This window comes from Microtus pennsylvanicus, chromosome 13, assembly GCF_037038515.1.
Source record: "Microtus pennsylvanicus isolate mMicPen1 chromosome 13, mMicPen1.hap1, whole genome shotgun sequence".
Taxonomy (NCBI): domain Eukaryota; kingdom Metazoa; phylum Chordata; class Mammalia; order Rodentia; family Cricetidae; genus Microtus; species Microtus pennsylvanicus.
The window spans coordinates 37710569-37734859 of record NC_134591.1 but is presented as its reverse complement, the minus strand read 5'-3'; the positions used below and the strand labels follow the sequence as shown (position 1 = coordinate 37734859).

At 46.4% G+C, this 24291-nt stretch overlaps 1 protein-coding gene across 3 annotated transcripts in view; it reads right to left on the bottom strand.

The window, feature by feature from the left end:
- Positions 1-709: 709 nt before the first annotated feature.
- The window catches only part of Ak4 (adenylate kinase 4), a 52292-nt gene continuing 28710 nt past the window's right edge, over positions 710-24291 (bottom strand). For 2 of the 3 annotated variants that reach the window (XM_075945852.1, XM_075945853.1), the window contains exons 3-6: positions 22058-22177; positions 7233-7405; positions 4811-4929; positions 710-4264 (exon numbers count right to left, since the gene is read on the bottom strand). In XM_075945852.1, the coding sequence (XP_075801967.1) occupies positions 4150-4264; positions 4811-4929; positions 7233-7405; positions 22058-22177 (527 nt within the window). In that variant the 3' untranslated portion in view covers positions 710-4149. The remainder of the gene's footprint in view (positions 4265-4810; positions 4930-7232; positions 7406-22057; positions 22178-24291) is intronic. The other variant, XM_075945854.1, reaches the window with a different exon arrangement.

The following is a 24291-nucleotide window of genomic DNA, read 5'->3' as shown; positions in this document are numbered from 1 at the left end:
TACTACCCGCCCAGTATGGACGGGGTGCATCTTTGCTCTGAGTTTTCCCTTTTTAAGAGACCCAAGGCATTGTTCACCTCACTAGGATTTCTGACTCTTCCATTGTCAGCTCTGAAGTGGCACAATTTGTCTACCCTTATTTCAGTGACATCAGCGAGGCAAGTGTCCAAGTATGAAGAAGCCCAGAGAGAAGGGCTGTGAAGTCCTCCAACAATGAGGGAGCGTGGGTGTCTCAGCCATCTGACAACCTGCCGCATAGCCATCCCGTCCAGATGGCCTTCCCCTGCCCTTCCTAAGGACACGCATGGGTTTAGAACTTGCTTCCAGCTGGTTTCAGCTACTGGAAGGCCTCCCAGAGGAGAAGGCCATACCAGGGTTGCGAAAGGCCAGTAGGTACTTCCTTCATGGCCCAAGCTCCCACCAGACAACATTACAAAGGGCTCTGGCTCCAGCGTCTGTAAAAACAAAACTAACGAGTAAAGGGCAGGACAAACAAGGAACATGAGGGAACATTAACAACAGCAGGAAAGCGAACAGGACCAGAAGCACGGCTTGCCACCACTACTTGGTTTAGGTTACATTCACGGTTTGCCTCGTTTACACGTTAGAGGCAACTGTGGCTAACGGAAAAGCCATCACGTGGCGTAAACAACCAAGAGCAAACTCCTGAAAACTTTAGTGTATAAACAGCCACAAACACTAAATGAACTGATTGCATCAAGCAGAAAAACGTTTATTTCTATCAAATTGAATACAAATTGATCTTCAAGTAAGATAACCAAAAAAAAAAAGCCAATTAATACAATGAAGTTAGGCTAGCATATACAGAACACGTTCAGATACTCTGAATTAAGTATATTCCAAAATCAGGAACACCAACTGTCACACTAAAGAAAAACAGGCCTGTCGGCTCCTGGAAAAAGTAAGCCATTTTTCACAGGTGAACAGAAGACAGGTGGCCCCGGGTTAGAAGACTGCCTGGAACTTTGGGAGATCACAGTGAAATGCCATCATAGCGCAACATATTCCCCCAGAGATCTGTCCACCTCAAAAACAATCAATTCAGTAGTACAAATTCTCATAAAACTAGAAAAGCCTTGAGGCCTAACATCGCTTGCAGTTTCCACAAAGACAAAATTTTCTTCCCTCCTCTCTAATCCCAGAGAGGTAATGACCCTTTCAAAAGTTCGAAACAAGGATCTTTTATTGCAAGACACTTGTGCTTCCTGTTTTCTGTCACTAGAGATACAGTCTATATGAATGCTATCTGGGCTAATAGCATAGCCTGTCTCCTTCACACTCAACTACATACAGAATGGCCAAACCATGACGTGCCCAGGCACAGGTGATAGCAATTTATTCTGCCAAGAACTGTTCGGTTTACCGCACCAAAAATAAGGAATAGCATGTATGGATAACTTTTAGGTTTTAATAGATGGCAGGTTTTCTTCATATGGGATGCATGGCTTCTGATACCTGAATTGAGGCCAGTCAGCCTGGGTCCAAACCCAGCCTTGGAATTAGAGGCCTCTTCTGGCAAGTTCCTTTGCCTAAGCCACTCCAATGATGTCTGCCACTCTTCCAGAGCCCACAAGCAGAACTGGGGGGCGGGAGGGTGCTTAGGGCGAGACAGACAGCTAACATCCAATAAAAGCCTGTGGTTTCTGAAGCAGGAAAACCTGGGAGTGGGTCATAGCTGTACTGTTCACTTGTATCAAGAGCCTGGGCAAGACTTCCTAAACTGGACTCCTTGTTCATAGGAAGGATTGGTTGTGTCTACCTCATGGGATGCTGGGAAGAGTCACCAAGATGCTTATGGAGGTCCTGAAAGTACACAATCCACTCAGAAGGCCTCCTTCGTGGCACCATTTTTTGTCATAATACTAGAGGAATCAACATGCAGGGTTTCCCAAGCTCTAATCAAAAGAGTGGTGGGAGGCAAACTGAACAAAGAACTGGATGGAGCTTGTGAATAAAGGTCAGTGTGGAATCTCAGAAACCACCCAGACTCTTGGCTTCCATCTGAGGGACAGGCGTGCATGGGAAGGAAGGACAAGATGCTTCTTTCATTCTACCTGTCAAGGTATTTTGGTATCAACACTCTTCTGACAAAGTCATTAAAAAAAAGGCAAGTCTGGTGCGGAAAACCAGATGTCCTTTTTCCGGCCAATGAACGTGAAAATCAGCAAAGACCTTGAAAAAGGCATTTTCACCTCTTCCTGGTTTCACCAGCAGACAGACACTCCTGACCCCTAGTGTCCCCAGTGCCTAGCTACCATAGACTACTGAGCTTGAAATGCAAACAGAAAAAGATGGAAAAACAGAGTGTGCAGGCAGCAACCTGGTCACACCCATCTTTAAAAGAGGTGAAGAAATAAGTTGGAAGTTATCCCCCCCCCACCTCCTGAGTTACCCCAAATTCCCTTAAGTTTCTACTTCCCTTGGTTTGTGGAAATAATCTCAGGGTGATCCTCCTCTAGACAGCAGTTTCCCATGCCTGATCTGCCTCCCCTGGACTTTTATGTCTCTCCTGACTCCTACCAAGTGACATCCAAATGCAAGCTTCCAAAGTAGTCGGCATCAACATGACAGCGCCCACGTGGTCACAGGCCTGAGCCAGGCGTCTCCACTTGAGAGCATGCGGAGGGATGCTGTTCTGCATTGCCTTGAAGGCAGCTGAAGAACATGCACAGGGGAGGACACTGAGAGGAGCCACAGAGTCCAGGCAGTACAGTAAGGAAGACAGACTCATCACCACACAGAACAGACCGCAGTGAACGGACTGGGGACCCACAGACACCTTCAAAATGTAATGTCAACACCACTAAAGTGCTACGCCCACCCCACACCCTGCCCCCACAGACTATGAGATGTCACACTAAATCACCAGTGTCCTTTCTGACAGTCCCTGGGGGACGACAGGTGGATGTAGGACACCTTAAGGCAGCAAGAAGAAATGTCACTTCTCTCTTCCCAGAGAAGAGTAAGAATTGTACAAGGTGGCCAACAAGTCTGGACACCAGGGAAGTCTTTTAACAAATGTTTTATTGACATGATGATTGACAAAATATTAGCATCTTCATTTCTGGACTTTGTGGCCACCTATGGACTGCATCTTTGGAATAGGAAGAAAACAAAGATTCTGCGTTCCCACAGCGGTAAAGCTGTCTTACTCAGTGCAGGTGCAATGTACAGCTAGTGCAAGACGCTCCAAGCCCACAGGCTTGCTCCCTTTACTGACTTCTTGCCATCTGCTTGGATCACTCACAAAAAAACATTGTCAGCATTAATATTTAGCAGCACGTTCAATATTCACCATGCCTAGAATAAAGTAGCCGAAACCATCTCATTAGTCCAGTGATTTCCACACGATCACTACACTTCTATGAGTGAACATTTCCCTTGTTTTTTTTTTCCCTTGAGAATTCCCAAAAACTTTAGGGAATCGTTTTGAAACAACAGAAGGTACAGAGTGGGTTCAAGACAGTCAGAGCAGCTGTTTCACAAGGTGAGCACTCTGCCTGGCTCAGTTCCCCTGGTTCTCAGTCTGTAGAGAGAGGAGGTTAGAGGGATAAAGGCAGAGACTATCGTGTTACTGAACAGCTTATGAGGAGAGCGAGCAGATGAGATAGGACAAGGTCAGCAGAAACTAGGATGTCTGAGAACAGAGGGTGGAACAGTCGCCGTGGAGAAGCAGTGGCTGAGCGCAATTAGCATCAATTCCATTATCATCAAGGAGGGTATGGCGGAGGACAAGCCAGGACCACAGCTCTCCAAGTTCTCAGGCTGACAGTGCTGTGGTTCAACAGCCTGTGGAAGGTAGCACAGACCAGAGATTCCACCACCATCGTGTGCAAAAAGATTCCGATAGCAGGGCATGGCTGCAATCCATCTAGAGTATGGGCTCAACACTGGTGGAAATCCAGTCTGGGCTTTCGCCCCTGCAGAGCTCTGCGTTCTTTTCAAAGGCAGGAGGGGGGTTTCTTCATGGACGCTTTCTACCCACTAGTTTTCCTCATTACTTCATTCACTTAAACTAGAGAAGATGCTGCAAGCTATCTCAGCTAGCTCCTAATTTGGCCAGGGCACCAGGACTACACGCATGATTGAGTGAACGACCAAGTCTTCTTGGCTCTTCCAAGGGCAGGCTCAGTTTGCTTCTTTGGACTGAATAGGTGCAATCTTGTTTGAGAAAAGTGTGTAAACGTAGGGCCATATTTTGTTCGTCTCCGTCCCGGAGAACTGGTGGAGCACTCCGCGGCTCCTGGAAGACAATCCAAGTAAAACATCGTTTAGGTTGTTTAACATCACAGGACAGGCAGAGACCCAAGGTTAAAGCAGGCACCATCCCCTGGTCTGTTTATAGTTTGACAGTCACCCTAGTCTACCTGAATCACGTATTTACATGAAAGCTTGTCAAAGTATCTAAGGCAATTAAATAAGATAATGAGGGCTGGAATGGGGGGGCACGTTGGAGCACAAAGATGTAACACCTGCATAGTATTCATAAAGCCTCAACTCCAGCTGCCAAAATCCCCTCAACCCCCGTTACCCCCACCCCAAAAGTCCAGACATAAAACAGACAGAGATAACTGGGTTTAAGCCCTCATGTTCTAACAGGTTCCTGAATAAAGATGCTGGACCTTACCTCCCACAGACCACTCCACTACTTCCCCACCTTCTAGGAAGTGTGGACCTTCAGACGCATCTAGCTCGAAGAAGCATTACCTAGCTCAGGCCAGAGATCCTCCCATCAGGCCCTATGACTTTCTGGCAGGGCCCTTCCACAAACACACTAAGGCACACTCACTTGTACAGTTCGATGACGGGTTTTGCCGCATCCTTGTACCGTCGTAGTTTGGCAGCAACTGCTTCAGGTTTATCATCTTCTTGTTGGACAAGTGGCTCACCAGTGATGTCATCAACCCCCTAAAGCATCAGAGGAGCCAGTTAACATGGCCAACCAGTGGCCATTCCCAAGGTCAGAACTTTCTTGTTCCGGACCACATGATCAAAGTGAACTCCAACCACATCCACAAACCCAAGCCTGGGGCTTTGCTATGCTGGCCTCATGTCCCGAGAAGGGCACTAAATCTTCCTTGACTATTCACATCTTTATAAACACATGCTGGTGCTATAGCTAAATGGTTCTTTCAAGCCTGTCTGAATTCTGAGAATCCTCCCTAAACAACATACCTACATAATGTCATGCTGGTCCCACTAAATAGCCCCCAAACTGCTTTTTTTCTTCTTCTTCTAAATTCTGGCTTCTTATGGTGGGGCAGAAACTGACTTCCAAGACCAAAACTGGAGTCACAAGCGAAGGTACTTGATATCAAGCTTCATGAACCTGGACCCACAAGGAGACTGCTGCAACCTGACCTTAGTCATCCACACTTGTGCCATGGGACCCTCACAAGTATATATCCATATGAACATGGATACAAACAAGTAACTGATAAAAGGAGCAAAAACAGGGGAAAAAATGGTTCTTTATCATCTCTATCAGCTTTCACATTGCTACGGAGCAGTCTCTGCAAAACCAATGACACACCCTGAGGTTTATCAATAGGCCTGATTCAAACACCCAGGACCATCAGGGACAAGCATTTTAAGAAACGAGACATTTAAATATATAAAATTTTCAGTGGGTGTGGTTGCACAGGCCTTTAATGCTAGCAGAGGCAGGTGGCTCTGTAAGTTCAAGGCCCACCTGATCTACATCATTAGCTCCAGAAGAGCCTGGGATACATAAGCAAATTTCCTTTTTGGTACTTTGAATCTCCTAGGAAGCATAACGACCTACACACAGCACAGTAGTAGCATCAGAATTCTGCTCCCAAGCTCACACTGTCCTCTCTAGGGAAAGCTGCAGAGTAAATCTGTCAAAGACAGGCTAGGGAGGATCTACAAGACTCCAGCAACTCACATGGACCATGAGAAGCTGCCCGGGAATTTAAAACACACTGTGATCCTGCTGCAGCTGGGGGCCACACTGATGACACATGACAATACACACCATTATCACAGGTGGAGTGTCAGCATGCAGAAACGCAGAGGCCGTGACCGATCTGTTTTACTGATGGCCAAAATGCTTAAAGTACCAACAAACAGCGCTGCTTCCAGAAGAAAGAGAAGGACACCCGGGAAGCAACCTCACTCTACCCGGGGAGACACCAGTGGCTAGTGGAGCTGACCATTCACTTCCACAGCTGTCTCTGGAAACAGCGTTCACTGTTATCAGGGGTTCTTTCAGGTAGAGTTGGGCTTTGGAAAGTAACAGTTTAGTAAGTAAAGCTTTTCAGATATTGTAAGAATTGATGAGCATGTCTGAATAAGGCCAGAGGAGCCTTTGAGCTTTCAAGTCCTTTCTTCTCTCCCCTTTTATTTTCCTATCGCCATATCTTGGGTTACACTTCAATGGCACCCTGTCCACCCAGCCACTCAGAAGGTTAGGACCTGCCTAGTCAAAACAATGAACCTGGATCTATGGAATAAGTGAAAGACTGAGTGAGCAAACCAGTTAGCTAGGGTGGGGTCCTCTAATGCTTATCACAAATGAACTGGCACCATTAAGGGCAATATTGGCACAATGGCGACCAGCAGTGGTAATTACCACCTTAAAGTAACTTCCACTGTTTCCGTCTACATTCAAGGCTTTTTCCATATAAAGATTTGATACCATGCTACCTATTCCAGTCCAGAGATAACAGGCAGAATTCATGCATTAGTTCAATCAGCCATTATCAGGGAGACAGGAGGGAAAAAAATCAACAGAAAGATAATCACATGTATCCTGAACCAGACATGGGATGCACACCCAGAATCTCTCAGGCCTTTGGAAGACCAAGACTAGAGAACTTTGAGTTAGAAGCAACCTGAGCTACCTATCGTGGCTTAGCAACGACCATCAATAGCTAGGTGTAGGAGCACACACCTTTAATCCCAGCACTCAGAGGCAGAAGCAAGCAGATCTCTCTGTGTTCCAGGACAGCTACAACTGTTACACACAGAGCACTGTCTCAAAAAGCCCATCCCCCAAAAGATAAACAAATGTCAATGGTTTAATAAAAGTCATGAAACAAAATGGAGGAGGCCACTTTCCCCAGGTCGCCAGCAAGGCTGCCTTGCATCCTAGCTCTCCCCTTTGACTACGACTGAATCTAAACTTTGTCTATGTTTCTTGGCTATATAGATTTTATCTTCCCTGAACAGCATGCAGTCTATCTTACCAGAACTTGAGGAGGGTTGAAGTCCAAGTTATAGACTCTCCCGCTAGAAGGGTGAATCCATCTTCGGCTCAGACGATCTTTAAGTGTCTCAAAAGGGATATTCAGACTAATCACTAGGTCCACATCACAGATTCTGTCCAAGGCTTCTGCCTGTACTAACGTCCTTGGGAACCCTAAGGGCCAAAACAAAAGATCAATTGCCAGACACCGTCCATTGAGTATAGGGAATAATAAAATCTACACAATCCAAAAGGAGCTAACTAATAATCTGTAACTACCTCTGTAAATATGTTCTTTCATAGCCCAGATCACATGCATGGTCTAGGAGTCCTATGATTTAGAGTAGACTGCACTGAACTGAATGAAAGGCACTAGCCTTGAATGACCCCATGTGCTGTTGAGCAAGTTGTACTTTCTTCATTTCTTCTTCTGCTATAGGGAGAGTACAGACTCCTCCTATCTGGTGCCTTCTAGCTCACAGTCTGTTACCACAAGTAACTGCAGGCCTGTCTTTGAAACCCTGAATCAACAGGCCTTTACCCAGATAATCACCTGGCCCTTTATGTGCCATGTGACCTAACAATTCCACACGGCGCTCTTGAAACATGCCAGGAAAATGGTTGCAAACTCTCATGATTCCAGTATTTGGGAGGCTACACCAAGAAGGTCGTGAATTCCAGGCCAGTTTGGGAAATAAGTGAGACCCTGTCTCAAAAAGAAAAAAAAAATTTACCTAAAATATCTAAGCCTGACTAAACATGGTAGTACACACCTTTAAACCCAACACTGGGATCAGCAGACCTTTGAGGGTAGCATGGTCCTATAGCAAGTTTCAGGCCAGCCAAGGCTTTATAGGGAGACGATCTTTAGCTAAGCCGATTGCAAAAATAACTAGTCCTTTGAAAATGATTTATTTGCTGCAAAAATTATAGATCTGTCTACTTTTCTAAGTGTGGGAAAATATCAAAATATAAATCCGGGCTCATGGGCATTGTCTTTTTTGTTTTTGATAATAAAGTATGAGTCTCAGTCACAGCGTTGGCAGCGGCTATGGGACAGGGAAGGCTAGTTTGCCTTTTTTAGTTCATGCCCACTAAACAACAGTGGTTAGAAGGGGCAGACCTTGAAGAGACTCACTGGGGCAAGTGTGGTATCCTAGATCAAAGGGCCTGGAAATATTCTGAGCCTCCACAGACATCTGGGCTTCTGTCATGGGTACTGGAGAGCAGACTGTTGCTTTGAGTAGACGTAAAGGCAAGGCTTTGAAAATGCCGTTTAACTACTTCCAAGATTTTCAAAATGGAATTCTTAGCCTCGGCTTTATATTCAGCTTTATGGTTCAGACCTAGACAGGAATGCAGACTAGGGTCTTGGGGCCTGGAGGTGATAGGTGGTAGGTGGTAGGTAGTGCCTTCTTCAAGCTGGTCTGGGCACAGCAAGTCATTTGGATGTAATTCTAACATCGCAGGCTGCCAAGAACACCACGAGGGAAAGCACGGTGAACCTGGCTCTTTAACCACTGGCGGCACATGCAATTTTGAAAGGAACAAGCTGAAAAAGAGTACAATGTGAAGACCTATCGACTAATGTCTGTATGGATGAGCTATTCATAGATGCTAGGAGCCGTGCAATCTAGTTTCCAGCCAGCATATGAATGCTTGTCCAGCGCGTCTCCAGGTGAGGCAAAAGCCCTTGTGCAGGGACAGTCTCACTCAGCAAGGACCAGTGGCCTTCGGGCCAGCACAGACCACTGCTGGGACCATGCAGCCTGCGTGTTCTCTTCTCACTTGTAATATTGATGATTCTCTTGCTGTTTTAGTGTCATTTTGTCAATCATGCATGGAACAAACATGATCATTTCTGGGAACCCCGGTTTTTTCTCGAATATTTTCCCTAAAATTATTTGGAAGCTGACGTTTCTCGGGTTTCTTGTCTGGGGGTGCCAGCTGTTTCTTCGGACCCCGGGAGCTGTTCTGATTCAGTGCTGACAGGATCGGAAGCAGATCACCCCTATTTCTGTAAATATGTTTTGAACGATATGTTCTTGAAAATGTGTGCCTATGTTTACCACCCTTAGTTTTGTAAAGACAGGATGTACCCAGTTCAGTGTTGGGCCAAGCTAGCAAAAGGATGAGTGCTGTTCTGGGTTTAAAGATGTTTTGATGGAAAAGCTGGGGAAAACATACATGGCATATTTGTTTTTGCCGGAGGTTAATGTTGAAGGATGGGGGAAAATCGTGTTTGTTAGTATGGAAAAATATGTTTGTGTAAGTAAAGATGGCTGGAGCTATTCGGGGCCAGTCGCTTGTGTGAAACCCATCTGTAACATGAAGGGCCAGGCCTGCTTGTTGTTGGGGTTTTTGTCCTCCTTCCCAGAATTCTCCTGTTCTCATTACATCATTTCTACTTCCTGTCTGGTTTTCCCGCCTATATTTCCTGCTTGGCCAATCAGCATTTATTTATAACATGATTGACAGAATATAGACAATTCTCCGGCACCACCCATCTGGTGGAAAGACACTCCACCAACACTCCTTCCCCAGCTCAGGATCTGAACCCAGGCTGCACCCTGGACCACAGCAGATAGAGACAGAGGGAGGGAGATTAAAGAAATGTACGCATTTTGTTTCTCCGATCTATATAGCTAGCATTTGATATTTATTTGATCCCAGTTCCCTTCTAGAGATTGACTCTGGGAACTGAGTAAGACTCAAACTCCTGGAACATTGACTGAATTGTTAGGATATTGGCTTGTGAAAAGACCCCCATATAAATTCCAAGTTAAAATATGATCCATGAAAAATCTTCAAATAGAAATATCCATATTAGTCAGGTGGTGGTAACTCATGCCTTTAATCCCAGTGCTGGGAAGGCAGAAGCAGGCAGGTCTGTGTGAGTTCTAGGACAACCAGGAATGTTACAGAGAGAAACCCTGTCTGGGGTGGGGGGAGGCAAAGAGGAGAGAGGAAGGGAGGGAAGAAGAAAAACCCATATTTAAAGAGAAGACAGTTCTGGGGGTGTGGCGAGCAACTCAGCAAAAGGGAGGCTGTGAGATCCTGGACTCAAAACTTGTGCTTGCACACGCATACACATACAAGGGAGAGAGTGATGGGAGAAACGGAAGGAAGGAGAAAGGAAGAGGAGGGCAAGACAAGACAGGCAGGCAGAAAATGTGAATCTGACTGAATAGGCTACTACTCACAATGGTGTGCCCAGAGAACTGCAGACCCAGTGTGGTACTTACCCCCACTAAACTCAGATGCTGACAGACCCTGAGACATGGGCAGTGCCTATTTCTGAAGTGCCCAGAACTCAGGAGATGCCACCTGGGCAGGATGGTGAATGTGGATGGGCTGCACGTGCACACTTGGTCAACAGGTGGCAGCATTTACAACTTTTCCATGCATAGAGAATTACAACTGGGCAGGGAGAGAGGGAAGCTTGGGGGGGGGGGGGAGGCTTGATGTGACTCTCAGGTCAGTTCGGTGATAGAATAAGGCCCAGCCTCAGAGACAGTATCAGGGAAAGGGAGAGAAAATTACCCGGATGAATGTTTGGGGGACAGGATGCTAGCTGCCTTGTGTCTGATTAAATATCACAGCAAAACAAAAGAGCATGCTAGCACCTGGTGCTTGCCTCCCATGCATGGCTTCACGGCTTACAGGACTGTCTTCCTCATTCTCCCACACCTATCACCACTTGCCCCTTACCTAACCCAACAGAGAAAACATGCTCTTGCCCAGGCCAAACAGCTGCTCGAGATGGCCAGCTTGGAACTGCCACACTGCACCAACAGGCCTGTCCCCCAAATCCTCAAGGATCTGTGCGGGACAGTGACAAGTGGCTAGATTCCTTCTGGCTGCTGGGATTTGGCACCTGGTGCAGGATGCCACGGCAGCAGCTAGGGGCAGAGGCAAATAGAATGGAATCAGGCTGCATCTGTTTTTCTAACTTGGAGTGCAGTGACAGGGAGGTGCAGAGCCAGGCAAAACAGGACCTCTGCCTGGTGGAAGCAGCTGGACAGGTCTGCAAGGACACTGGATATAGCAATCCTGTTCCTCTCTGAGAGAGAACCGTAACAGCTGGGCTCAGTTCCATTCTTCTAAGAGAGTTTCCCAGTAGAAATGTATGTCAACCAACATCTGCCCGGGCTGGCTGGCACCTTGAGAACGGTCCCTCCCCCACCTTTCAAGTCTATAGTTACTTCCGCCCATCCCAACTGGGGGGGGGGGCGCTACTCCCAGTTATGAGCCACAGGGACCAGCTATGGCAGGAGGCAGGTGGCATTCTCCCAGTCTTACCTAGCAGGGAGTGTAAACTGTTCACACTAAGCCCAGAAATCCTTAGGAACCACAGTGAAGCTTATGTCACAGAGGAGGCCTTTTCTCCTCCCCTTGTGTGACTATTCCGTGTTTACCTATGCAACCTCTGGAGCCCTTCTCATTCCACCCTTAGGAATGGTGAAAAAAGGAAGTAGTGGCTTAGGAAGCTAGCAAAAGGGCTGTGGGCTCTGCTGTGCCGAGCACTCTAGAACCCCACCTGGACCCCCCCCACACACACACATACACACACACTCCCAGCTCACTGCAAGGGTCCTGGGAGACATGGAGAACTATGAACTAACAGTTCCTAGCATGTCTGGTATTTACATGATGATCCCTAACAGTAGCCAAGTTACAGTTATGAAGCAGTGACTAGGGCTGGGGTCACCACAGGAGGAACTGTATTAAAAGTAGCAGCCAGAGGAAAGCTGAGGAGCACTGCTCTAGAACCTGAAATACTGGGATTCAAGAGATGTGCACTAAGGGGCCCTGCCCTTAAGAGCTATGAGGAAATGGCCGAGCAAAGAACTGAGACAGACCAATGTTGGAGTGTGTTGGGCGGGGGAGGGGGGGCTAAACCGTGTGTGTGTGTGTGTGTGTGTGTGTGTGTGTGTGTGTGTGTGTGTGTGTGTGTTGTGTTTGTGTTTGTGGGTGGTGGTGGTGGTGGTGGTATTAAATAAAAGGAAAAAAAAGAGCCCATTATTGAGAGATGCCAGGGCAGGTATCACGGAAAGATGCTTACTGACTTGCTCCCAGGCCTACATCCAGCCGTCTTTCCTAGACTTCCCAGAACCACCTACTCACAGCAATCAACATCCGTGAAATTCCCGCACATTCTCCTAGGCCAGTCTGAGGGACGCCGTGACTCAGATGAGATCCCCTTCACAGCCACTGTGTCAGGCTAACAAACGAACCAGCACACAGAAGCAGGAGGACCAGAGTTGTATGTCATGAAGCCAGCCTGGTTATGAGACCCTCAGAGAGTCTGCCTCTTCAAAGGGACCTTGTCATAGAAAGGCGAATTCTTGGAAGCTGAGATCTCCTGAGATCCTCTGGAAGGGTCTCTGCAGTATAATCAAGTCCTAGGTCGTTACTTCTATCTATAAGTACGCTGGTTTGCCAGGATATATGTACGTGGATCCCATGCTTGGCAGGTGCCTGCAGAGGCCATAAAAGCTCTTGGATACCCTGGAGTTAAGGGATGACTGTGAGCTGTCTTGTGGGTGCTGGATACTGAGCCCAAGTCCTCTGCTCGTAACCACAGAGCCATCTATCCAGCCCCAAACCTTTGTTCTTAAACCAGTTACTCTAATACTGAACCCCCTCCCCCCAAGGAAAGATGCCCCTGCGAGGAAGGAGTGACCATCTGCAAACGCTCATATAAAGGTTCCTGTTCTCTGTGCACAGACAAGTTGGGGACAAACTGGTCCCACTGTATCTCAAGACAAAGGGACAAAAGATTTCACCACAGGCCCGTTCATTATTCCTGCACTTAGGAAACTAGCTGGCCGAACACCCCATGAGGTCTCAGTCACTGGCTGCAGGTGAGGTCTTTCTGAGACAGACAGAACGTTCAGAAGCCTTTGCCATGTAAAGCACACTTGTAATGCTGACGACCCCTCTGTGAACACAGACACAGGGTACACCTACACTGTGGAGGGAGGGCAGGGAGCTGGGAAACCAAATAAGGAAATAAACATGATGCCATGTGATTCTGACAAGAATGAACCAGACATAGGGACAGTCCGATGATCCCAGCTATTAGGAGTGAAAGCAAGATTAGGAATTTAAAGCCACCCTTGGCTACATGAGAAAATCCAAAGCCAGTCTGGGCTACATGAGACTGAGACTCAAAAAAAATCTGAGTGTGGGGGGAAGAACCAGAGCACAAATAATATTAATAACACTAACACGTGCCTACAATTTAACCAAACGTATGTCCAGAACCCCTCAAGAGTTCCATGCTTGTGGGCCAAGTGTGCTTGCACACGGTAGTACACGTCTTTAATCCCAGCACTTGGGGAGGCAGAGGCGAGCGGATCCTCTTGGTCTACAAATCAAGTTCCGGGATAGCCAGGGCTATTACAGAAAAACCCTGTCTCAAACAAACAAATTATTTCCATGCTTGTAACCAATGTTTATAAAACCTATACCAAAAGCAGGCCTCTCTTATAGATGGGGAAAAAAGAATTCAAAAGTAGGTTGGTTGTCAGATGGTGGTGGTGCGCGCCTTTAATCCCAGCAGGGGCAAAGGCAGGTGGATCTCTGTGAATTCGAAGCCAGCCTGGACCTCAAAGTGAGTTCCAGGGTAGCCAGGGACAAACAGAGAAACGCTATTTCGAAAAACCAAGAGAGAGAGAAAAAAAATCAAACACACAGAGCTGCATTAGTTACTCGGAAGGCTGGCTAAGGCAGGGCAATGGAGGCCAACCTGAGCATCTTCAAAACCTGAGCATGTAGTTCACTGGGATGGCACTTCCTGGGCATCACACAGACTGACTGTGATAGAGAGTAACTGCCATCCCAGCACTTGAGACAGAGAAGGGGTCAAGGCCAGCCTCCACTGTATAGGAAATTGGGAACCAACCCAGGACACAGAAGTACCTTTATCAAAAAGAGGGTCAGGAAATAAAGAGAAAAATCCTATGTCCCCACTGAATGGAACTCAACAATTATTGCTATTTAGAATAGCCATTAGCTGGTCTCACTAAAACTAGACTCACACCTAGTGAAGCGCTGTGCTTTCCCTCAACATATTTAAATGGAAATAAAATTATTTATTTTATTCATAAAATTATGAGGATATTTAACGACCTTGTTAAAAAGTAGAATCTTGAGGACCAAAGTGATGGTTCCGTAGTTAAGAACACTCCAAGTTCTTCCAGAAGACCTAGTTCCTAGTACCCACGTTAGACGGCCTCCTCAGGCACAGGCCCATACATGACATACACTTAAACATACAAATGAACTTAGAAGATAATTTTTTTAAAAAAAGTAGAACCAAACAGGTCTTGGCAAAAAATGATCTGATCAAGTCAGGTGGCGGTGGTGGCACACACCTTTAGCTCCAGCCCTCGGAGCAGAGAGACAGGCAGCTCTCGAGTTCAACACAGAGGTGCAGTACAGTCAGGGTTGCAGAGAAACCCTGTCTCAAAACCCCCTCCCCCAAAATTATCTGATCAGTTTTGATACATAAACTCAAAGGTGTGACCGTCTAGGTGACAATATCGTGGCTTCCTACCTGGTCACAAAAATAACCACGAAATCAACCAAACCCAAAAAATAAAATCTGATCCCTATGACTTGTATGGCAAGGGTTCCCTAAAGGTTCATTCATGACTTTGAACAGCTGGTCCCTGGCTGACAGTTATTTGGGGAGGTTATGGAGCTTTGAGGAGGCGAAGCCTTGCTGGAGGAAGGCTTCACCTTTCATGACGCCAATTCCATGTAGCTCCTAAACATAGATGTCACCTCGTCTACCAGGTCAGCAGCATACACATCCTCCACCCCGGCTGTGTCAGAGAGTGTAAGTGTGCGTCTATGCACTGCGGGTGCGCACATGCGTTCTTGTATGCTCACACTGCAGTGGCACACACACACATGCTGTAGCACGCCGGCACTCTATCCATTGTGGGTTCCAGGTGCTGACATACGAAAGAGTTCCACAACAGCCTGGAATGAGGTATAACAAAGGTTTATTTATCTGGCGATAAACTCACAGAAAGAGTAGCTATCTGCAATCCTCTGCGTGTGCTGGGAACTGGAACCGAATTCAGCAGCCACGGGGACTGCCCAAGCTTATAGAGATCATGCCGCCAAGTAGACTGGTATCTTAAAGGCTACCGGCTGCAAGGAGCTCCCACAGCATCCAGATCACACTGCCATCATCAGGCCTTGCGTGCTTTCACCAATAGAGTCATCTCACCAGTCAGAATCCTTCCTTTCCTGTCCCCAGCCAAGGGCAGAATCAGTCACACCTGTATGCATATACTTTAGAGATACGTCTTATAAACACATGGAAGTATTCATACACTCTCAAAGCAGGGCTGTCCTCTATTTACTCAATAGCTCCTCCTCAGTAACCACCTAACCACATTATCACACATCCAGAATCATACGCTATCACAGGGGCGACAGAGAAAACTGCTCCAGGAACTCGGTAAAAGATGTGAGGAGACAGGGCGCACTGTTCATTCTCAGGAGGCATCCGCTGCCCAGTGGGGGATGGCACTCTTCACAGGTCGGCCTCGCGCGAAAAAAAAAAAAACCCACACAACAGAGGAGAGGAGGTCCAAGCTGGTCTAATCTGCTAAAAACAACTCTCTGCCAAGGCAGGGCAGAACCATCAGCCCCAGGACCCCTGCTCCGCTTTCTCCACAAGCTTCTCCTTCCAAGGCCTGAGTGGGTGGACAGGCATGCTGGGACGTCTCAGGTCTGAGATCACTCTCCAAGAACACAAGCAGTCATGGCAAGGCAGTGCATTCAAACAGCCTGTCTTTCTGGGCAGAAAAGTGAATCCATTAAAAACAGAATTCCCTCCGGAATAAGCGAGTTTGTACTGCTCACAAGGAAATACAGTCTGTTTAATACAACTTCAGCTTCTTAAAATTTGAGTCTCATCCCATATGTGGGGTTGCAAAAAAGTCTGAGTTTCTGAATCCAAAGTCAAGTGTGTAAGGAACCAAGCAATGTGTGATCTCACTGCTGCCCTTCCCCCTCTTCATACTGCACAGGCCAGGACGCTCAAGGCCAGCACCTGAAACACTCAGCTGTCAGGGCTGCTGGAATGGGACTTAAGTCATCAGCTACGTAACGGAATTTAAGGTCAGCCTAAGCTACATGAGACCCTCTATCAAAAGACAGGGGAAGGGGATACCAAGTGTGCCAATACACCCAGCAAACTGCAGTGTTTTTAACCACACACACATAGGTCTCCGTTCTAAGAAACATAATGATGCTATTTGTGGTGTGACACACCTCTAGTCCTACCACACAGGAGGCAGAGGCAGGAGGCTCCCTGTGAGTTAGAGACCAGCCTGGTCTAGAGAGTTCCAGACCAACTAAGGCTACACAGCCCCTGCCCTCCAAATAAACAAACAAATGTATGATTATTACCAGCAAAGGTTTGGCCTGTATATCTATTTTAGAATTTCATGCCTGTGATGGTCAAAGGACAATTTAAAGGATTTAGTTCTGTTCTCCACCGTTGGGTAAAAGAGATCAAACTCAAATAGCTAAGCTAGCCTTTGTATCAGGGACCTATACCTGATAACAAACTCAAGAGCTTTGCACACCTATTTTACAAACTTGCATGCCAAAGGTAATATAAAATCTCAAGCAAAACGGTGTCAGTGAAAGATATTTTTTTTTAAAGATTTATTTATTTATTATGTATACAACAGTCTGCCTCCATGTATGCCCGCACACCAGAGGAGGGCGCCAGATCTCATTACAGATGGTTGTGAGCCACCATGTGGTTGCTGGGAATCGAACTCAGGACCTCTGGAAGAGCAGACAGTGCTCTTAACCACTGAGCCATCTCTCCAGCCCCTGAAAGATATTTAAGAAACCTTGACAGTTATCTTTATCTTGAATTAAAAGACTTTAATAATTATTTTCCAAACTGCGAGAGTGTTTTCCTGGAAAACTAATGCTATGATTTGGATGAGCCGAGCACAGTTCCCAAAGGTCCGTGTCCTGAGACTCAGTAACTAGGACATGATCATGAGATGGTTTTAGAGGTACAGCTTGATGGGAAGACACGGGGTGTGTGTATCATGGAAATGATTACCATGGTTCTTGAGGATTCCAGCTAATTCCCATGAGACTTGTGCAGGATCAAGGAGTGTAGCACCCTGCCAACTCTGGCTTCCTGAACTATATCATGAAACCTCGAGCCTTGTGTGTGTGCTGTTACTGAGATGCAATCGATCAGGATATGATGCAGGCGAGGGGGCCCTTGCTGTGCTGCTCACCACACCTCAGACACTGACATCCCCAGCTAGTGATGCTGTTTGAGGAGATCACACACACACACACACATATAGAGAGAGAGAGAGAGCCTAACACTTCCATTTTGCTGTCTTGTCAGTTGCCCACTGCCATGTCTGCCCTGTCATTGAGGACTCTGGAGCCCTAGCAGAAATTAACTCTTTCTTCCATGAACTGCTTTTGGTCGTAGAACCTTATCACAGCAACAGAAACGTAACTAATACACCCCCGCACGCAACTTCAAACTAAAGAAAACCTTTTGTTTACCCATTACTCATCTTAATCATTGCTTTATTAACGAAAGTTGACCAATGTACCAAATAAAAGTCTTTTGAAGACCAACCCTGGTAGCTCATATCTGTAATCCCAGCATTTGGGAGGCTGCAGAGAGGATTACCATGAGTTTGAAGTCATCTGAGTGACACAGTGAGACTCTGCTTCAAAGAGAAAAACAAAATGGGTGTTTCTTTTCCAAAAGCAGTGAAGGTAGAGCGCTGAACATTTGCACAAGGGTGGGCGTTGGCCAGGAAGAACACACACCATCCCCCACCCGACTTGGTGTTCCCTTGGCCGGCATCCACCGCACCTCCACCCACAGTTAGCAGGGTGCCTCTCTGCAGCCATATGGACCAAGATGATGAGTCATCTGTCATCCAGAATTCCTTCTAATAAGACAGGCCTCTACACATCCAATCACCTTTAGCACACTCAGCCAGCACATCTCGGCTAAGCACGACCATGTTCCCTGCAACATAAGGGGTCTAAAGTAGAACGTGGGGACCAGCAGCCCTTACGCCCGCGCTGTGCCAAATGGACAGATTCCAGAGCTTTGAAGAAAAATCAAAACTGAATATGACCAGATGGGTTTTCGGAAAGAAAGATGAAAACCTAATCAGCTGGGAGACTGACGCACTTCACTAAAAACAGGCCAGCGCTGTAAAGGGACCAGCTCTTCTCTGAGAGAACAGCTAAGACAAAAGCAAGCAGGAAGAGTCCGTAACTGCCTGACTTCGCAACTCTGCAAGGCGAAATTTTTAATGCTTTTTTTAATTTTTCACAGGGTTTCTGGCCTCCTTGAGATGCACCTGCCTCTGCCTCCCAGTACTGAGATCTTGAACTTCATACTTCATGTAGTGACCTACGAAAAATCCCAGGCCCTGTAAACTAGCCACAATTACTTAATAAAGCCTCATGGCATTTACTTAAATGCCACTCCTAAGCATTTTGCTTCCAGTCATTCATTTCATCCTCAAACTCTTTCCTAATCCATCTTCCACAACAAATCAAATGCACAGAAAAGTACAGTGACCAGCCCAAGGTGACACACTGCCAGGGAGGGGAAGAGTTCAGATTCAAGAGGAGCAGTCTGGCCCCAATGCCCTTTAGCTGCCTCCTGAGTTTAAAGTACATGAGGCCTTATGATTAAAGAAATTGAAATGAATTACCAACGGGTACCAGCAAACCTAGAGCTCACCCCAAATACACAAAAACTGCTTGGGAAAATGGGTATAGTGGTGAACCCTAAAGTGCCACTGCTGGGGGGAAAGCAACACTCAGGTGTGAACCCCACGAGACTTGCCAGGTGAATGACACCAACTGATGCGATAGTGGTACCCCAGTTACGGGGATGAGAACCAGCTGCTTTCTGGTTTGCTCTACAGGAAGGAACTCGCACCATTGACTTCAAAAGCCTAGCGGGGCAGTGACTACTGTTTCGCTAAGTGGGCAGGGTGTGTTTTGTCTGTCAAACTGACTTTCAAATATTGATGTTTAGGACCACAGGCTAGTGCTGCCATCAGGTTTAATCAAAGAAGCTCCTGTTTGCCGTGGGTGACAGCTAAAGTAGAAGCTGTGAACTGTTCAAAGTGCTAAGAATAAGTGACTATTTTGTATTCATCCCTAAACAGGGCATCTGTGTTACCAACCTACCCACACCCATAACCATATCCAGAGAGGCTCAGAAAACACAGAACTGCAGTGTGTCCTGGCTGCTTTTATGTCAACTTGACACAAGCTAGAACCGCCTGACAGGAACCTCAATCGAGAAACCGTATCCATACAGGCTGTAGGCAAGCTTGTAGATCATTTTCTTAGTGATTGACACGAGGGCACCCAGGCCATTGGCACGATGCCATCCGTGGTCTCTGCATCAGCTCCTGACTCCAGGTTCCTACCCTGACTTGCTTCTGTGATGAACTGGGACGTGGAAGTGTAAGCAAATTGCTTTTGGTCATGGTGTTCAATCACAACAACGTAAACACTAATTAAAACGGGGTAAGAAGTGTAAGGGCGAGAAGAAAGGGGCTGCGGATTGCGCTGTCTTGTAGGCATAACATGGCTTTTGCACCTTTGAATTCTTGGCGGTTGTTATTACTTACACAAGACCTGCCTAAAACTGGGCCTTTGGACCCTGTCCTGGAGAGGTTGACAAGGCTCCGTGACTCCCTGAGAACTCCCAGGCAGTGTAGTGGGACTGCTCTAGGGGAAAAGACATTTTTCTTCCGTGGTGCAGCGGCTGGGAAGCTGCCCTGTCTCCTGTAAATAAGCCCTCCCCCACGCTCCTTAAACTCACTGGGACACACACAAAAAATAAAACAGAAAAGTAGAATGGGGACTCGCTGGGAAAGGGGAGAAGGAGTGGGACAACGGATGAAGAGCAGATATGATCAGAACATGTATTACGTATAAAATTTCATAATGAAACTTATATAAATAATATATACCAATAAAGGTATTTTAATTCTCTCTCCTAATACTAAGATGCTTTTCTTGGTTATTTGGTCACAGTGACACACAATTCGAGTAACATTCACAAAATCAAAAGGACCTTGCCTGTTTCTTGAAAGCTCAGAAAACCCTAGGCTAAGTCATGTCCCACTTACTCTGGAGTTACCCCCCCCCCCCCCACTCAAATCAGTATTTCCTAAACCACACTTTTTCTACCTAGGGAACATCTATCTTCTTCGTTATATCTCATGTGTGTAAATGTTTGCTTGCATATTCACCTGCATGCCATGTACACGCCTGCTGTCCCGAGAGGCCAGAAGTTACAGGCTCCAGAGAGCTAGCTACCATGTGTATGCTGGGAACCAAGCCTAGGGCATTTGCTCTTGCAAAGGACCACTGAGTCCTCTCCAGACCCCTATTCACCTCCAAAAAAATTAATCATTCTTTGATCCTCAGAGAACCATAAAATACATGTTTTCTCTTACAGTATTTGTAGCTAATTTTTTTTTATGTTTCTTTATACAGCTTACTCCTTTCCAGAGACAGCTATTAGCACCTTTAAAAAAAAGTGTCTTAAACTATTTACCAAAAGGGAGGTCAAATAAGCATCCTTGAAGACACATCCCTGGGAAAAAATTCAGAATGGAATGTACTTGGTTATTTTAATCTTTGCTCTTTGGGTGCCCACTACTCAGCTCCCAAATAAATTCATGGACACTTATTATTACTTATGAATGCCCAGCCTTAGCTTGGCTTGTTTCTAGCTAGTTTTTCTTAATTTAAATTATCCCATCTATCTTTTGCCTCTGGGCTTTTACCATTCCTCACTCTATGTACCTTTCTTCTTACTCCTTAGCTAGCTGGGTGGCTGGCCCCTGGTGTTCTCTCACCTTCTCCTATCCTCTCCTATTTATTCTCTCCGCCTGCCAGCTCCTGCCTAGTTATTGGCCATTCAGCTCTTTAATAGACCAATCAAGTGTTTTAGACAGACAAAGTAACACAGTTTCAGAGTTACAAATGCAACAAAGAAAGCAACATATCTTTGTATCAAGAAACAAATATTCCACAACATAAGTGAATAACACATCTTTTATATTTCACAACAATGGAATGGCTGGACCATAAGAATACTATGCTGCCTCACAAAGGCCCCACTCTGTGATCCTGTGGCCTAGAACCTGTAAACCCAGAGTGGCTTACAACCTGCTGCAATCACCTGCCTCAGCCTTCCAAGTGCAGAGATAACAGGTATCCCCTGGCTGAAGCTGCCAATTTTTTTTTGGGGGGGGGTGGTTTCAAGACAGGGTTTCTCTGTAGCTTTGAAGCCTATCCTGGAACTAGCTCTGTAGACCAGGCTGGCCTCGAAATCACAGAGATCCACCTGCCTCTGCCTCCCAAGTGCTGGGATTAAAGGTGTGCACCACCACTGCCTGGTTAAGGCTACCATTTTTTATAATCACCTTCCTATAACCAATAAGACTTTTAGACACCCTATCTCTGTTAATCAGTCAAGTGAAAAACAAGAAACTCAAGAGCTGGAATTTGTACAACCCCAGTGAATGAAAATGCCTCTTAATTTAAGATGGTACCCAGTGTAACCTCGTCATGGACACCGTGGGACTAAGACAACAGCAGCATGCTTCTCTCGCGTCAAAGCTTTCAAGCTAATGGTCACCAGGCGGAAAACTACGGTGACATCACACTGGGTCCCCATGTTGTCGAATTATTTATTATCAAACCGTAAGAACTTATGAGAGAAATCCAGCCTGCCCAGTACCCGCTCACCGTCTAAGAGCCAGTGTTCGGTGCTCCTGGTCTCCAGTTCTGACACCATGAGGCGCGTGATCACATGATCTGGAACCAAAAGACCTTTTTCTAGGTACTGCTTTGCCGTGTCGCCAACTTCTGTTTAAAAGAGGGGGAGAGAAAGAAACACTCAAGAAGGTTGCCAAGATGGGTGTATTGGCACAAGCCTGTAATCCCAGCACTGTAGTGGTACAGGCAGGAGGGTCAGAAGTTCATCATCCCAGCACTTGGGAGGCAGAGGCAGGTGGATCTGTGAGTTCCAGAGGCCTGCCTAGTCTATGTAGTGAGTTCCAGGGCAGCCAGAACTGCACAGGAAGACACTGTCTTGGAAAGAAAGCCCAAATCCCACCCACCCTACCGGACCACCCAGCTACCTACCCCCCCCCCCCAAAAACCAAGTATTTATCAGGCAGTGCGGGAAGACTGAAGAAGGTTCAACCATCCCCTGGGGGACCAGAGGGAAAGAAACCATTTCAATTAGCACACTGGGGAAATTATTCACAACACTGGGGAAATAGATGCAGGTATATTTCTGAGAATGAGGCCGGTCTGTTCTACAAAGCAAATTCCAGGCCATTTAGACCCGTCTCAAAACAACAACAACAACAACAACAACAACAACAACAAAAAACCACATAGGAAGGCATGACAGTCCACACCTGTTATCCCAACACTCAGCAGACCAAGGTGGAAGGATCAAGGGTTTAAAGTGAGGCTACGTTAGAAAGATCCATCTCCAGAACTTCAATGCACACGCACACATATTCACACACATTCACGCACACACACGTTTCTTTTCCTGAGCCACAATAATCAGATGATATCTAGGGACAACACAGTTGTAATGGCAATTGGGTGTTATTAGTGAACTGCCAACTTTGTAAAAGAATGTGAATCTTAAAACATACGTCAGAGAAAAACAATTTCTTGTATATAGGAACCTTTACATAAGACAGCAGACAAAGGACGGGGTTAAACTACCTATTTCTAAGAACTGGACATTTTCTACAAAAATGAAGTCCTCTGCTGAACAGGGATCTGAACCACTAAGAACCACATATGCACAGGCATTAGGTTCTTACATAACCACAAAACCAGGTAGGCGACATGGCTCTGGTAAAAGGTGCCTACTGCCAAACCTGATTACCTTGGGACCCATGGGGTAGAGAGAACCGACGCCAGCAAATTACCTCCCCCCTCCACTCAAGCCATGGCACACACCTGCACACTAGAATAGATGGAGAGATGACTGAGCAGGTGGGCAGGCGGGGAGGAAGGCAGGCAGGCAGGCAGGTAGGTAGGTATCTAAGAATATTAACAGTGGGGGAAAATGCCGGAAGTATAGATAAACAGAATGACTGGAGTATCTCATAATATTATAGGAAAGTGCCTGAGAAGTGTTTTAGCCCCATTCCCCCCTTGAATTTGCATAGATCCATTGCATCTCCAGCTTGAGCCTGTATTGCTATCCTCAAGTGAAGCACTGAACCACGGGCTGTGGAAATCTTGACATCACTCAATCCCTAGATTCAGGGCCACTAAAACTGCAGGTTCCACGTAGGCTATCCAGCCCCAACTGATACATCTACCACACAACCTCCACACCTAAGGCTCAAGGAACATTCTGGAAGAGGGGAAAGAAAGATTAGAGCCACAGGACCAGAAGTCTGCTGTAAGATTGTGCCTTCCAACATGACAACTATAGCCACATAATCAACAATATACCTGAACAGTAATGTCTCCAGCTAATCAACACAGATGGGGAAATCTCTTGGAGCCCCACACATAGAGTTACAGACTGATGACTAGATAGATAGATAGATAGATAGATAGATAGATAGATAGATAGATAGATAGATAGATAGATAGATAGATAGATAGATAGATAGATAGATAGATCGATCACTGAGCAAGGAGAGCAGGTGCGTGGGGAGCTACGCTGCAGGTGTTTGAGGTACCCGCCATAGATGGAAATACTTCAGGCACTCATGATGGAGAGCAGACCAGCAAGATGTGGGACCGCATGCAGGTGACTCTGAAGGGCATGGCATTTAAAGCAGCTTTAGAAAGGTCACTCCCAGACCAAAGGCCAGCTACTTCGATCGAGGGGCTTGGTGTCAACTCAAAGTGTTGGTAGGGCCCTCCGTGGAAAACAAAGAACCTCAAGATGGCATGGGTAGTGCCTTCAACAGAGGTGTATGCCACAGAACAGG